Genomic DNA, 17,624 nt, shown 5'->3' on the forward strand with positions numbered 1-17,624 from the left:
TACAGAATTACTGTACTTGTATGCTTTTACATAATACTTCTGTTTTTTAAATCTCTGTGGCAGTTAGCATTAAACTAAGAGAACTAGTGCCTCTTGAAGACAGGTATTATAATACCTTTTTTACAGATGGGAAGGATAAATATGTCCTCAGGCTAACATGGTGGACAAGTAGGAGATGCTAGATTAAAACATTGGTATTCCCAGCTCTAGTCTTACAGTAGTAAGACTCTTAGATCAGTAAGAAGTATGTAAATACAAGAAAGAGATTCAGGGTCAAAATTTTAAATATCTGTTGGCTGTCATGGAAGAAGCATGCTCTTAGCGAGAAAAATTGTTCCTTTAAAGCTCTGCATCAACTCATGGAGCTTATGGATTCCTCTGGTGCTTCAGCCACAAGCCTGAAAAGTTACACACTTTGTTTTAAGAGTGTAATACAGAGCACTCAGAATAATTTTATATCAATATGAAAAAACCCCACAACATAAATGAAAAAATCATAAAATATTAAGGATGGTAGGAGGGCCAAAGAATCCTTAAGCAAAAACACACTGTAATTCATTGTATTCCTTCATGTCCCCCATCATTAAGATTATGAATCTCTTTAATGTTGCTTTACTGATAAGATTAATAATTTATCCATCTATTTTGCATCATCTTTTCAAAACTTTATAGGAAATACAACAGTATATTATTCATTCCTGTTCCTGGGAATATCTTAAGCATATCCTAGTTATTAAGGGATAATCCTTAGAAAATGGAATACAGATGAGATTCCCATTTGGCCAGTAATATTCACTAGATGGAGTATTTTCTAGAAATCTTTAAAAGTGCCAAAAGAAAAAAAATCTCTCATAGGTAGTAGCCAGTATCAAGTGAACTCCTCCTCCTCCTCCTCCTCTTAAATCCTGGGGGATTTTTTCAGTACAGAATGAAACTACTGGGAATGACTAAAAAGGACAGATAATGGAACCGCAACAGAACAGCTGTTACTGGCAATACAGCTAATGGAGAGAAGCTGAGTTGGAAAAAATGAGTTTATAAACCATGTTAGGTTAATTTCTGCAGACAAACAGTCAGTGTTCCGGAAAAAAAAAAGGGAAAAAAAAAAAGAAAAATCTAGCTAAAGGTAGGCCAAAGTCAGGGTACAAAAAGCAGTCCATGAAAAGTATAGCAGGAAAGCTGGGTGAGAGGTCTCTGACCTCTGTGGTCAGCAAGAGGTTAGTTAGCGGTTGGAAAAGCAGCAGAGTAAGACTGAAGACCACAAGCAGTGGCTTAGCTGCTGTAGATAAGTTCATAGGCCATGGAGATTCCTAAACAGGTCACAAATTGTCCTTCTTAGGATAAAGGCTAATGCTTGGGAGTAGCAGTGATAGATGAAAGACAACTGTTTAGTAGAAGCTAGAGTTAAGGATGAAATCTGTAAGTAAAGTCTGTAAGTCAAGTGTACTTTACTGTAAGTAAAGTCTCCGACAATGTGGAGACTCTAGGGGACTGTCTCAACAACTGTCTTGCAAACAAAGGTTTCAGTGTGGACTTGTGTGATCTCAGAAGCTCCACAACAATAATAAAGTGATAAAGGGACTTAGATAATATCACTAAAATGAAATTGAGGTACTTTAGATGGATCTGTCTAGATCTTAGAGAATCAAGAGAAAAGACTTCTTGTAGCCAGAAGAAGGATGGACTGAAAATTTGTGAATGTTAGAATAATCCTTGCCATTTTTTCTTTAGATGACCACTAGAGCTTTCAAAGAGTAACAGAACTGATATACTTTTAACAACAACAATCTGCTGTAATCCTTACAGTCTAAAGTTACTGCATATTTCAGCTTTGCAATGGTACCACAGAACTTTTATAAAATAGATAAAAGATCATTCAAGTGGTGTTTTGAACTCTCAGCTAATTCTTAAAAAAGAGAGAAAGAGAGAGAGAAAGCCTTCCTGGAAAAGTAATAAACTAACAGGAACCTACATGGATTTTCTATATAGTCAGCATTTTCAGAGACTCAAATTGAGGAAGTAGTAGAATAGACAGCAATTGCAATTGCAAAACTGTGATATAAGAACACAGGAATGGAAATAATATATTAGGGTAAGGGTATTAGGTGTGTTCTTCTGACAGTGACTAGTAGCAAATGCTTAGAGAAAAGACAATATGAACAGGAAAATCATAGAGACCGAGGACAAAATAGAGCAGAAACAGGCAGCCAAAGCAAAGAAACAAAACTATATTTGGAAAAAATACATAAAGGAGAAAATGATTAACAGTTGGTGGAAAAAAAAAAGTCCAACATTATAGGGTTACTTGCTGTTACTCTGAGCTTCTCTGAGATTTTCTGTAAAGTAAAGCATGAAACCCCCACACATGAAACACCACGGTCACAAACCACAATTTAATCTTGACATTTCTGTCTGTACTATTTTATCACAAAGACCCTCAGAGCATTTCTGTATCTAAAAGAAAATCATGGGCTTTCCTTTTCCTTCCTATGCTTTTTAACTTCTTTCTTTCAGTAATTTCTCTCCTAATTCCCCTTCCTTCTCTGTCCATATCCAAGAAGCAATTGCACATGATCGTGTTCCTTGTCTTCTTGACGAGCAGACTATGTCTTAAGGGATAAACTCTAAAGAAGCAGTTGCCTCTGTCTACAATGTACACGTTAAACACAAAAAGGATTCTTTTGCTTCATGTTTGGATATGATGGGATGCAAGAAAAATGGATAGGTGTGTCAGTACTGTGACTGTATTGGGAAAGAAACAGATATCTTCCAACACCTTTGAGGAAATTTTAGCTCCTGCACAAGGAGTATGAATGGCAACTTTTAAATGCAACTCCCAGGCACACATGGAGGTCAAATGATTCTACAAGATCGTTGAGTGGGTGGAGTAATACCACAAACAGCTGAGCTGTAATTCGTGCATCTCATAAAACCATTTTTTTGGCACAACAATACATTCATTTGCCAACAACAGTTTGAGCTGGAAACATATGACATTTATATGTAGAAATTAAATGACTACTGTATCATGCAAATACCACATATGAAAGTTGCACTACATAAAAATAATTTAAAAAATCATAGCCATTAATTACAGATGAAAAATATTAACTTGATTACCCAGCCAAAGAAATTTAAAACTAGCTAACATCATTGCTGTTTTACCATTAACAATAAAAAGAGGTTGCCAAAATATGTGTAATCTTGGATTTGTCTGGAAAGATGAAGTCAGAACTGTAGTTTGGGGAAGTTAGAATGGAAAGGTTCATAACATCTGTAGCCTATAACTGAATAGAAGATTCAGTGCAGACTGTTAGCTGAAGAAATGCCAAAGGAAGAGAATTCCAATATGATTTTCAACCATCTAAAAATGTTAGAGAAAATAGTTTTGCAGCAATTACGAATGAGCCACAAGAGCTTCAAAGCAAAGCCACAAGTAGGCTATATGATCAATATCAGTAAGATTTTAAAAAAGAAATATGTTATTAATCTAAATAGAGAATGTACACTGATATAAATGTATTTCATTCTTAAAAGGAATTACTAGATATTGTCAAGGTTAGAAGAATCAATTTTATATACCAAAGTTTTCTAAGTATTTGTGGACAAATGCATGATTCATTGCAACTAGTTTAAAATCAAGTAATTAGATGAAAATTAATATAATTTTTGATTCTGAGCCTACAGAAAAGATGGAAAGTGAGTATTAGAATCTATATGATTTTAGATAATGTCACACAATAAACATTACTATGGTTTTGGTTTTGTAATCAAATACATATGGAAAATAAAATCATGAAAGCACTTAACATTTCTAAGTACAGTCCCCATATGGAGATGACGTGACTTTGTATGAATCATTTTGGCTTGCTTGGTTTATTATCTGCCAGAGTCCATTATAATATTAAATTAGATTTTTTACTAAATAACTTGCAGGTTGATATAACCGAGAGTGCTATTTTATACTGTGATTTAAAAGCCAAGACTATGATCAAATATACTTTTTATTCTTGGCCAATTGCGCTTTTCCCTCACCACTCTAGAGAGCAAACTGTTCTCACCCATAATTACACAATTACTTTCTAAAGCAAAGCAAAATATCCTGAAATTGTCATATGCTGCATCAACAGTTTCAAATGTGTATTATCTGATTAAATAATATACACATCAAAATCTCAAAACATTAAAATACACTTTTTATTTGGAAAATAAAAACTTTTAAATTCATTTGCATTCAGTTAAAGTGTAGACTAGAAAGGTCAATGGGTTACATTTCCTGTTAGAGAAACACTGAAGTAAAGCTGTGCCAGAAATCAAAAATATTTCTTGGAATTTTGCCTACATGTAGCAGAAATTGTTTTTCCTGTGAAAACACTACCAAGGAGTTCTAGCACTAGGCATGATAAAATGGTTATTTGTTAGGATACAGGTAACTCCTAATGAACCAAGGGCATTTAACAGTTATTACCAAACCTTTAACATAGATTGTACATTTTTTTTTTATTATTATTTTTCCTGTCTGTTCTGTGCTAGTGGAGCTATTCAACCTCTTTGGAAAAAGATTATGGAGCTGATACTACTGCAAAATGCTGTCACGGAGGGAATTAACTCCTGATCACATGGTCACATGTACTTCCACATAAACTGTCAGGAAGGACTATGATGCTTTTCCCACATCCAGAGGAACTTTCCCTTGGCAGTAGCATCAAACATCTTTTATACTTTGCTCTAAAATTTGAACACTACCTTTGGACCACTCTGGGATTCTCAGTTATTTTTACCTTTGAAAATTACTTCCAAAGGTCCAGAGCAGACAAAATTTGACTAGATCCTAAACTCTCAAAAGCATAGTATACATTGGATATTACACAGCCACTTCCCCCAAAGACTTTCAAAAGTTAAAATCTCTAACTGAAATTATCCAAAGTAGAAACTTCCACTATGCATAATTTCAGTGCTGCTCTCCACGAAGAGGTCTGGTGGCACGGTCCAGAATACTCTGTTAACAGAGGAGGAATTGAAAAAAATAAAGATGGACCAAAATGATCCAAACCTCTTCTTTAAGATTATGATGTTTGAGGTATTTGTCTTTCAAAGTTGGCAATATTGCATATAGACAAATTCACATTTTACAAATCTATAAGCTAGTCCCTATTCTGCAGACACTTATTTTATTTCCAAATTAACTGTTCTCCAATGCTTTTTTTTATCGGCAAAAAATATTACTTAAACAGGCATCATGCATGTTCCTCATTTATTTTGAAATACTGGCAGGCAAGCATTTTCCCTATTATTCTACAAGGTCCTAAGTGTTTATAATTGGTTAGTACAGACCTTTTTGAATCTGTTTTTCATCTCTTTTTTCTTTTTCCAAAAAAAGTAATTTCTTCAGGGAATCAAGACTTTCCGGGAACTGCATTTCGTGATCTTGCTTTAGGTTGTCACACAATATCATAGCATTTTATATCTGAGTTTTGGAATAATTATCTCAGTATAATCGAATTTTGGCATTCTGATACATTTAAGTATATGTTCACATTCCAGTCTCATTTGTCATAATACAGTCACAGCATATCACACATAATATGCTATTTTATGAGATTTTAGCAATATTCAGTTATATGGAAAGTACTGGGGCTACAGACTGCAATGAAAGACAGGGGAAGCCATCTGAAGTAATTTAACAGATCCCATATTCATGTTGGTAAATTATGGCTGGACCTACAGAGAAGAATATAGGATGCAAAATGGAACAATAGCTAAGGATACAGTGAAGACTATTTATAGATATAATTAAAATAACATTATATATATACATATATATATATAAAAAAATACTTACTGATACTTTTAAAGCTAGGCCAGTGAAGAGAATAGCAACCTCGAAGATTCAAACGAAATACATACGGACGCCACTTCTGCAAAATATTTACTACTATTTTGTCCTGAACTTTATGCTTTACTGATGAAAAGTTGATCTAAAAATATAAGCAATTCATATATAATTCTGGTATTAATAAGTAGTATATACAAGACACATAACATTATGAAAATCACTATTAAAATAAGTTCCATCTAAACACTGAATCACAAAAGTCTGGAAAATACAGTAATATCTTTTCTTTACATATATAAAAATCCTACAGAACTGACTAACAATACTCATACATAGAGGAAGCAAGTGCCTACAGTCTTTATGGAACGGAGGCTAGTTTTCACTGCCCATAAATATAACTAGTCAGAAATATCTTCTGCAAACAAAATTGTCAGACCTGAATTTTTGTTTTTCTTGTTTCATTTAAGATGTATAAAATCCTAAAGATTAAAGATTTTTTTCTAATTAGCACTCTACTGTATATCAACATATCAAGAACATGTAATCTATCATCTCAGTTTTACTAGAAGATTTTTTAATTGATCTAAGCTGCAGCTTAGGGATATCTGATCTCTGCTTAAAAATTTTTTCTAATGTCTATCAAAATTTCAAGACTAAGAAATTTAACAAAAATAGTAGAAGATAGTTTTTGCTGGCTGACTATTAAGTATTTCTAAAAAAGCAGAAAAGATAAAATATAGAATTTTAATACGGAATGTTAAAATCTTCTCCTCTTTCCAGGAAGACTTTTTCATGCCTTCTTTCTTCATAAAAAAGCCATAAAGAGCACGTATACTTATTTTCCTTTTGTAGAACTTGTTACAGCTACACTGTATTTGTTCTTTTAATTTTGTTTTATAATATACATTTATTACCAAAATAGTTAGAAAAATGAACCATGACTATTCATTCAGAATTTTTGATAGTGGTTACAGAGCCAAAAAAACAAGTATCCAGGACTTCTTTCAATTTTTCCACTTTCTTGTTTGGATTTTGTTCTTCTCAAATTAAAATTATCAGAAGTTTTAACCTTAGCTTCATTAAGATCATGAATTTATCACAGTAATTTAAGATGAGACCAAACGAAGACTTTAACCATCTGTAAGTTGGGCACTGCAGTATCTTTTAGATGCTACTGATTCAACAGCTGATAGATTTGGGTAGATAGATTCAACAGCTTAAATTTGAACAGCAAGACCCTAAAAGTATACATAACAGCTATACATCAGAAGGTCAGTTTGGAAAAGCTCACACAGAGAAAACGCATCTGCTTAGAACCAGCAAATAGGAAAAGGTAAGCAGACGTGGAGTGCTCTGGAGCTTCTTCATCTCAGTCAGAAATGCAGATATATGCCTCCAGCTTCCTGGGAACTAGAGCCTGGTGTCCCACTCAGTACAGATAGAACAGTATAGTAGAGCCAAGGTGAGAGCTCTTCTCAGCCTCATAGGGCACAACTCTTGTTCACCTTCTGGATCCCAGATGGATCTTCTCAAGTGAAAGAGAGGTGTCCAATCTGATAGCCTTCTACGCTGGAATGATTGGCTGGGTAGATGAGGGGAGAGCAGTGGACGTTGTGTTCCTTGACTTCAGCAAGGCTTTTGACAGTGTCTGCTACAGCATCCTCCTAGAGAAGCTCAGGAAGTGTGGGTTAGACGAGTGGGCAGTGAGGTGGATTGAGAACTGGCTGAAGCGCAGAGCTCAGAGGGTCATTATCAGTGGTGCGGAGTCTAGTTGGAGGCCTGTGGCTACTGGCGTCCCCCAGGGCTCAGTACTGCGTTCCATCCTGTTCAATTCTTCATCAACGACCTGGATGATGGGACGGAGTGCCTCCTCAGCAAGTTTGAGGATGCTACCAAGCTGGGAGGAGTGGCTGATACACCAGAGGGCTGTGCTGCCATTCAGAGAGACCTGGACAGGCTGGAGAGTTGGGTGGAGAGGAACCTCATGAGGTTCAACAAGGGCAAGAGCAGAGTCCTGCACCTAGGGAGCAATAACCCTAGGCACCAGTACAAGCTGGGGGCTGACCTTCTGGAGAGCAGCTCTGCAGAGAAGGACTGGGAGTTTTGGTAGACAACAAGTTGACCATGAACCAGCAATGTGCCCTTGTGGCCAAGAAGGCCAAGGCCAATGGTCTCCTGGGGTACCTTAGGAAGGGTGTTGCCAGCAGGTCAAGGGAGGTGATCCTGCCCCTCTACTCAACCCTGTGGATGCCTCATCTTGAGTACTGTGTCCAGTTCTGGGCTCCCCAGTATGAGAGAGACATGGAGCTGCTGGAGAGAGTCCAGCGTAGGGCTACGAAGATGATCAGATCTTTAGTGTCTGCCCTGTGAGGAATGGCTGCAAGAGCTGGGCCTCTTCAGCCTGGAGACAAGAAGACTGAGAGTGGATCTTATCAATGTCTATAAATACCTCAAGGAAGGGTGTCAAGAGGATGGGGCTGGACTCTTTTCTGGGGTGCCAAACAACAGGACAAGAGGCAACGGGCACAAACTCAAAACATAGGAAGTTCCACCTGAATATAAGAACTTCTTTCCTGTGAGAGTGACAGAGCACCGGCACAGGTTGCCCAGAGAGGTTGTGGAGTCTCCTTCTCTAGAGACATTCAAAACCCTCCTGGACATGATGCTGTCTAATATGCTCTAGATGCCCCTGCTTGAGCAGAGGTGTTGGACTAGACGATCTCCAGTGGTGCCTTCCAACCTCAACCATTCTGTGACTCTGTGTCTACCATCGGGGTCCCAGGTGCACTGACAGGATATACAACCTCTTCTTTCCCCAGGGTTTTAGCTACCTCAGTTCAAGATCAGCTCTAATATGGTGTAGCAGTATAACCCTGAACAAGACTGCTGTGAAAACGGCTCAGTTATGAGAAAGAGCTGTAAGAAACCTCATTAGGGGCTTTCTCTGTTGGCTCAGAAACTGCATTTAAACTCAGGCCCTTGCTCTTGATCCTTGCCTATGCTTTAGGCATGCCTGTGCCTGCTCATGTTCCTAGCTGATCGTGACTCTCACCTGAACTCTTGGACTTCACTTCCTGGCTTGACTTCGGAGCTGCTCTGTCACTATAGACTTGTATGGCAACTGCTGGTGGGTGGCTGATCTTAGTCACTCTCACTGGACCCACTCTGCTCTTCTTACTTGGGTTCTGCAGCTCTGTGCCCCTGCCTGTCCTTCTGTTACTCCTTGTTCCCAGCTCACCTTCCCTTATAAATTTCACAGCAAGTTTCACGGGTCAGGCAGTTCTTAGAGAAAAGAGAATAAATCTCCTTCACTCAAAAACTGTTAGGTCCAAAAAGGCGATGCCTAACAAACTAGACATCTCCAGAGTTATGCTGAAGATGCACAGGGTTTCTGGATTGTAATTTTAGACCTGAGTATCTAAAATCTGACTAAATCCTGTTTGATGGGCCCATACACTTTCAAAAATCTGACCTTAGTGTTTCTTTGCACTGCTGACAAATGGCTATATGTGAGGCAATAACACAACAGCAGAAGTAATGTTGGTCAAGGTACCACTGCTAGCGATAGCACCTCAGCACCTAAAGAATGGATAGCTTTGAGGCAGTTCTTCGTAACTGAAGCCTCATCAGCACTGCTGAAGGCAATAGCAAGAAGCAATGTGACCACGCTTTTACATTCAAGGTGTGGTCCTTAAAGAAAACCATGACGGCATGGTCACCTAATGCGTACAAGACAGGCAAGTTGAGAGAAATGTGTGTGCCATGGGGCACTTGGAATGTTAGAATACAAGAAACAATGCAATAACATGGACACTGATAGTGGTCTAGAGATGAAAGGCCCACACCAACATTTCTAAGACTTCATTATTATGGAAGTGAGCTGGTCTGTACCACTTGTTCCAGGGATGATAGGACTCCCTCTAGAATTATACTGATTTTATAATGATGTAACACAGACAACTTCATTTGAATTGCTCCTACTTTTATTCACGTGATTCAGTAGAACAGGTCAAATTCTGGGATAAATAATTTGTCCATACCCTTAGCACACTTGAAGTACCTAGCTCCTTGTTTCACTCTTTTTTTTAATGAACGAAATTGAAATAAAATATTGAAAGTGATTATGTTACTTACATCACTCCATAATGAACTGTTCTGAGTTAGTAGCATCCAGGTTTGGCTAACTTGAGCACATCTTGCCAGATCAACTAAATTTACATAACGAAAAATCTATTTTTGAAAAACAGAAATACATGATATTAAAAACAGTTCAGTAAAAATCATTGCTGCAGTAAGCAATACACATTCACCTGTCCTGAAAAAAACAGAGTTATTTTCAAATTAAAGATTTCTTTCTTAGGACTTTAATCCACATCTTTTATATCAGAATGTCATTAACATTCTTAACAAAGAAAATTAAAAGATAGCTTTGCTTAGAAGTGTGTAAATTCAAGCTGTGATGGAGAAGTTATAAAACCGGAGATTTTTCATCAGCAGTTCATTTCATCTGTGTTAAGAGAACACTTGTTCAAACAGCTCTGCTAAACCTATTTGGAACAAACCTTTGTAAATTATGAATTACCTATTAAGAGAGGCTTTGGGTTTCTACCTCAGAGTTATTTTTAATGTGACTAGTATACTTGGTAAATATATATATTAAAGATGGTCTTGTAATATTACAGGCAGAAAAAATATAAAAGCTATCCCAATAGCTCATCTCTTGATGTCAAATATTCTAAAATACATTGCTGTCATTAAACATCATTTTGAAAAAGGAAATGACTGTGGCAGCATAACATTCCAAAAAGATTTTGTCACGATAGATAATCTCAGATAAAGCAATCTGAGACCATAAAAGAAGGAGACTGGAAGAACATTTGCTAACCTTCTTCCAATGCTCCTCTCCTGCCATTTTTATGACCAAGTGTGAAACAGTATTTCTGGTAGTAAAATGCTAACATTTTCCATTTTCAGCTTAGAAAAAGGAAAAACAGAGAGGAATATCACTGATAAAGTATCTTTTACTGCCAACATTTCATCACATCAGTGGTGACAAATTCAAACAATTGGCCTGATCCTCAAAATCTGTTGTCCCACAAATAATTCTTACTCACTAAAGAAGTTCAATAACAACAGAACTGTTGGTATGAGTTTTTTTAAAAAAAATCCAAATTATTAGAGATTTGCAGAATCAGGGCCAAATTGTTTTTTTCCAGAATCTAAGATATTTGCAAAAATGTTTTTAAAATGTACTTAATGCTTCCTTCTTGTATATAAAAATACATTTAATATTCAAAATAAGCAGAATATTTTAAGACTGATTACTAGTGTTACTTTATGAAAATACAGTAATGCATTTGCAAGACTTCTGTATATATTCAATTGTCTTATATGTCTTCATTCTTTGTAATTGAGACACCTCATTCAGGTATTGCAAAAAGATGTTCCCTTTCTCTGAAGGTCCATATCCCATATCGAGCGCTAGCCACTCTTTCAGAGAAGTGGCTCTAATGTTTCTCAGTACTCCCATTTTATATAACAATCCAGTTGCTAAAGCATTTCCTGAGCTAGATTCAAGGCTCTGACCTGGATGATTGAGCCTGTAAGTTCCTAGGAGTGTCTCTAACCAAAAGGATAACCAAGTAAGGATTGGTTATCTCCTGTCCTATGTAAGAATTACCTGTATAAAAAAGCAGTCTAATTTTCAGTGGGCCACAGAAGCCGTGTAACAGTAAACATGAAAATCTGGAAGGATGTACCAGCCTGTCAGTTGTATCACGCACTGTTGCAACCCCATTTTAAAATACGATCACAACACCATTTTGTATAGAGCCTAATCTGTCATATGAATGTGATAAAAGTTTCTCAAAAGTTTAAAGTATCAGTGAAAAGGTTTAAGAATCAATTTAAAAAATGAATACAAGTAAGCAGTACCAGGTGATAACCACCAAAAAGTTTTAAAAGAAATAAAATGTGAAATTCTTGAAGATCTGACTGAGGTGCATAATCTATTTCTAAATAGGCATGGTATCAGAAAATTCAATGGTGAAAAATACGATACCAATTTCATAAAGAATTTCACACAGAAAGAATTAGAAGAGCTGGAGAATTCATCTTGGACTGAACAAGCACATTGAAGCTACAGTAAACACCAGAATTTAGTAAATATATAAATATGCATGTTACACTAGGGAAGAATCAACCCCACTTTCATAGAGGGAATTAATACCTCACAAATCAATTACAGTTCTTAGAAGTAACCAACAAAGCTGATGATACAAATAATTCTATTTATATGCAATATAAATAAAGTCTCTTTAAAAGCTGAGCTTCCATGGGGTAAGAAGAAAAGTCCCCTTATTGGCAAGTAAAGATTTAGAGATAAAAGATACAGATAAATCATCAGTTTTCACAATGGAGGGACACAGCCAGCAGTTCTTCACAATAATGTATGCTAATAAATATGTGAACTCGGAAGTGACTAAGTTTGCCAAGGATACAAAATGCTCAGAGTAATCAAATTCAAGAGTGTCTTGCAAAGAGTTCCAAGAAGACAGTATGATATGGAGGGAATGGAGACAAAGTGACGAAAGAAATTAAGTGACAATAAATGCAGAGTAGCACATTGCATTTGCACATTGCAGAGCAGAAAACAGCCTTAACTGTAGATACACAATGATGGGCTTTAAATCAACTGTATTCACAGAGCGAAGAGATCTTGGAATTATTACATGTAGTTCTCTGAGAAAGTCATCTCAATGTGCATTAATTCTCAGAACCAGAAACAGAACTTTAAGAATTATTAGGAAAGTACTAGAGAACAAAACAGCAAACATCATCTGACACATATGTATATCTGCGGTGTGGACCTATGTTCAATGTTTCTGTCTTGAACTCTGTATAAACCTCAGGTCACGCAGAGAAATAGGAAAAACGCAGAAAGGGGGAACAAAGACGATCAGAATAAGGAACAATTTGTGCATAAGGGAAAATCAATCAAGATTAGAACTCTTCAATTCAGAATAGGATGCCAGACAAGATACAGGAAGATGTTCAAAATTACTGAAATCATGAAAGAAAACTATTAGTTAGAGAAAATTATTGAATTCCATTTCTTAACAGGAGAAATACAGGCACTAAAACAACTTATCAGACTGTAATTGTAAAACAGACCAGAGGAAGCACATTATCCACACTTCCTCATCCTTTGCCAATTACAAATAGATATAAAATAATTAAACTTTTAAAGAAAGGCCCATCAGTGACTATCAAATGTGATGATATGGATGCAACCGTCAGCTCAAGAAATCACTAAATTAAAGCAAGGATATGTGAAAAATAACCACTCTAGAACTACCCTGTTCTTATAGTCTACTCTTCAGGTATCTTCTGCCGCTTACCATTAAGAACAGTATACCAAGGTTGGTGAGCCACTGGCTGGATTACCACAGTTATATTCACTTTGTATACTGAATGTGTACTGATGACATCTGTCAGACTGCTGAAGGAAGCATGGCACACTTGTATTAATTTCAGAAACTTGACTCATGAGAGAAGTGCCATGCTACTCAGGCCAGAAAAACTTCACACGCACCCAGACACCCAGATCATTGTAAATGCCTGTAACTGCATTCTAAACAACTTCAGCATACAACAGGAGTTTCTTGCAGGGCTGGACAGCAGATGATGATTGTGGATCACTACAGTCACACTTAGGTGACTCTGTTAAAGCCCTGCCTAAAGTGCCTAAATCCTCTGTAACTGCTGCATTGCCACGACCTGGTTATTGAGCAAACTCTGGATTGTACAAACACAACATATGTTGTACAAGACATACATGTTGTTCAATAATGCCCTGACAAATATCTTGTTTGCACAAGCTGATGCAACAAATTGAAATAAAAAAATGCATTAAAACTCCCAAGAATTTATATGTATTTTCCTATGAAAATAAGCCCCACATCACACCACACATTTCTAAATGGCTGTTTCTAATTATGTCTCCTCAAAAGCTTAGACTGCAGAATACACAGATCTCAACTTCTTGGCAAGCGAACAAAGAAAGTAATTGCATAGTAGGACTTTGCATAGAGATCCTGGCAGGAACATTATGGAAACATTAATGTTAACCTTTGCCACTTATATCACATATAAAATTTATCTAAATGGAAACAGTGGAATCCTGTATAATTCCCTAATCCAATACATTATTAATTTAATGGAGGGAAAATGTATTTTAAACACAGTTCTTTTAGGCTGATGCTATGTATCATCTGTCTATAATAATCAAAAAAATAGATATTTATGTATGTTTTTATTCTGGAATCCTGGGGTTTTATTATGGCTATACTAATTTTAAAGATATTTAGCTGGTTCATAATGCAGTTAGGCACTTACAAGGATTTTTGAAAGCACATAAATGTGTAGCCCCTTTTCAATAACAAATACCTTCTATAAAAGCTCCATCCTTTCAAAGAATTGCATCCCATGATGATTAGAGTTGGATCCATCACAGGCTTACCTAACTGAAAGTCTGATTGATTTGGACATTTAGACTACTTCTTTAACTTCAAAACTTAATCCGTCTTAAAATTCTAAGGAATTTTGATGTAGATCACAAAAAGGTATTTGAAGAAATGGAACTATATGGTTTGTTAGAACGAGAACAAAAATATAGACTGCATTATTATTATTGTTGTTCAATAAGGCCTAGTTTCTTGGTAAAAGAAAAAAGCAAAGATTTTGATCTGACACTCTTTTGCTAACAGCCCTCTGAATTTGCAATTCTGAAATGGTCTGTTGTAACATTAATTTCATGTAAGATCAAGATCAAATAGCCAGCTTGAGAGCAGCACAGCCACTTTCTGTCAATAACACATTAGGGTACTATGGTGCTGCTGATTTTTATAGGAAACTGAATCAAAAAAAGGTGAAATTTAAAAGCAAATGATTTACAGCTGGCCCTGAAGACAGATCCTATCCCAGCAGTAAATATAAACTGACAGATATTTTTTGCATGGGAACAGAACAGAAAGCCACAATAAAAGATAACATAATAATAGGGATATTTACCAAAACAAATGCCCTGTGATTTAGAAAGGAACCAGTGCCAAGTATCTTCCACAGGCCTACAGATAATAAAATCTCATTACCATAGGTTCTGCAGCTTTGAGAAGTCCAGGCAGGCTTTATTTTCCAGAATCTGTGAATGTTCAAAGTAAACACAAATTCTACAGAAGTTACTAAAAAGAAGCAAGAAAATATAAATAGCTTTAACTGCAGAAGGACCTGATACTCTTAGTATGAATCAAAATCACTGAGACTCTGAATTCATGTACTGCAGAAGACCTTGGCTCAATTTCCTCCTTTGCTCCTGCTTTCTAGGAAGACATCCTAACCAAAGACCACACAGTCCTGGTGGAGATAGCATCCACCAGCAATCTCCTGCTGAAGATGTTACACTGTATCTACCAAAAAGCAAATATGAAGATTGACAGAGGCAAGAAAACAAACAAACAGAGATCAGCCTTTCTGCGGCACGTGGTTAGACACCTACCTAGTGGGAAGCTCTAGATTCTTGCCAGTAAAGAGAAGAGTTTTTTCTGTACTTACAATACTGAGCAAAATAGTAAAAGCTCAAGAAAACTAATACTTAGGCGACTTCTAATAAAGGAGAGTACCCTAACTACTACCAGGTGACGGAGACACCTACGTTTACACTTCTCTCTGGATCACGGCAGCCATACATTTTTTAATACAAAATTGAAGCATTTTAAACACAAGAGTTCAGGTATGCTATAGCAACAGTTCTCAAGTTTTCCGGATAACACTCTTCTTTTCTGTAATAACCCTCTGCACTTCACACATAAATAAAGTCACGATTTTTGGCTTGCCTCACAGATCCACACTCCCAACATATGTAACAACTTGTACTACTTATACCACATATTTGCAAAAATACTTTAGGTTCCCTCTATACAGGGAGTAATCTCCCTGTAAATCCTAAAAAAGCAAAAAAAAACCCTCCAGAAGGCACTCTCCAATCCTTCTCACTTCCCATGCCGGTTCCATGTACACCTAGCAGGAATGCTCCCAAAATCTCTGTATTCCTGGTGTCTTCTTAACCTCTGTTTACAACAAAATAAACTAAGAGAATCAACTCACATCCTCTGCAGCTCAACACCTTCTAGACTACGGAGGCATAGGAAAAATATAGCACAGCTGTGCCTTCATGCAGCAAAGTGACCTCAGCACACCCTACTACAGCTGATTTCAGCTCACCACTGCACATGAGAGAAAGAGACAGGAGGAGGCAAATGCTGTCTAGCACATCAGCCAGTTAACACCGAAGCTTGTTCTTGCCTGAGCTACAGTCTTCATCTATACCTCACTTCTATGCCATCATTATCCAAAGTGAATGTTATTCTGCTTATTCTGATTGGGAAGACAGACAAGAAAGGTAAGACAACAGGTAGGGGAATGGTCTGGATGAAATTTGGAGAAGCTTCTTTCTTCTTCTGGGATGCATGTTCCTTTTCCAATTACACTTTGAAGAACAACGGCAGCTGCTGCACTCAGCGTACTCTAAAACTGCCTAGAGATGCTCAGGCTAGACAGGCAAAGAATTGTTTCATCGATGGATCCCAATAAGCTTAAGTTTGACATAGGCCCTGGAACTCACTGAACACTTTAAACCAGCAAAATCTGGAACTGCTGCCATAAGAGGAGACCTACTCTTGCTTCTCCATTTCCCCAGCATTTATTTCCCATGTCCTCCTTTGTACCCAGACAAGTATTTGTGCAGCCACACAATGACTTGGATTGAGGAATTGATCCAACTGTCAACTAGTTCAGTAAAACATGAAAGTGGCTATTTTTCAGTTAGATCTGTTCCTCGATCTGGATCAGTAAAAAGTCACCAAAATTACTATTAAGAACACAAAAGCGAGTATGGTGCTGTGTCAAAAAAAGAGCAAATGTTGAAGAATGGGACAGCCTCCTTCAAATCGTTAGTGTGGGTCCAAGAGCCTCCGCAAAACTTCAAGTTCTGGGGAACTATAGTACTGAAAACTTCAGCATCTGCAGGATTAACTGACACTGAATCATATTTTTAAGGATCTTTATTTTAGATCTAGGTGCTTAACTTCTTTAATGAACTGCAGCATAGTTTCCTTCCAGAAGGAAAAAATATTGCACTACATAATAGCTTTTTGCTGTAATGAAGAGCAAATCACAGGTCCTTACCACAAGAAAACAAGACTGAATAAAATACCCTTTCAAAATTAATTACTATATATAAATAAGAACAGAAAAATACATTTCATTCAATTCATTGACCAGGCATGTATTATGTACAGGAAAACATGAAAAGGTGTAGAAAAACTGGTTTGCATGTCTTGTCTTTAGGAACACACTGCTTAGATTTAGGAGTTTTACATTTCTTTACCTTTACCTGTGTGCTCAGTCACAAAAAAAGAATTGAGATAATAATACAGACAGACTCCTGAATAGACATTTTCCTTGTTAAAGACTTTTTAATTTATCAGTTGATTTATTTGCAAGTACTAAGAATATGTTATTCTTATTTCCTGAAAATCTGAGAGAGATTGTTCATTCTCTAGTGAAAAATCCAGCATCACTTCTACTACAATGCTCTTTTGGCTAACCATCTTTAATAATTCATCTAAATTCACCTTATCCATTGTTGAAGTTGGGGTTTTTTGTTTTCTTTCATCTCATGTTGCTTCTACTGCACTAATATAATTGTTCTTAATTTCTCTTACGGGAT

General features: G+C 36.6%; 1 protein-coding gene across 3 annotated transcripts in view; it reads right to left on the reverse strand.

Moving 5' to 3' along the window:
* The window catches only part of FBXL13 (F-box and leucine rich repeat protein 13), a 98,732-nt gene that overhangs the window by 60,196 nt on the left and 20,912 nt on the right, over positions 1 to 17,624 (reverse strand). For all 3 annotated transcript variants that reach the window (XM_062581642.1, XM_062581648.1, XM_062581657.1), the window contains 2 exons: positions 9,971 to 10,066; positions 5,843 to 5,978 (listed from right to left, as the gene is read on the reverse strand). In XM_062581642.1, coding sequence (XP_062437626.1) covers positions 5,843 to 5,978; positions 9,971 to 10,066 — 232 coding nt within the window. The remainder of the gene's footprint in view (positions 1 to 5,842; positions 5,979 to 9,970; positions 10,067 to 17,624) is intronic.

Source organism: Rhea pennata, chromosome 1 (genome assembly GCF_028389875.1).
Source record: "Rhea pennata isolate bPtePen1 chromosome 1, bPtePen1.pri, whole genome shotgun sequence".
NCBI lineage: Eukaryota > Metazoa > Chordata > Aves > Rheiformes > Rheidae > Rhea > Rhea pennata.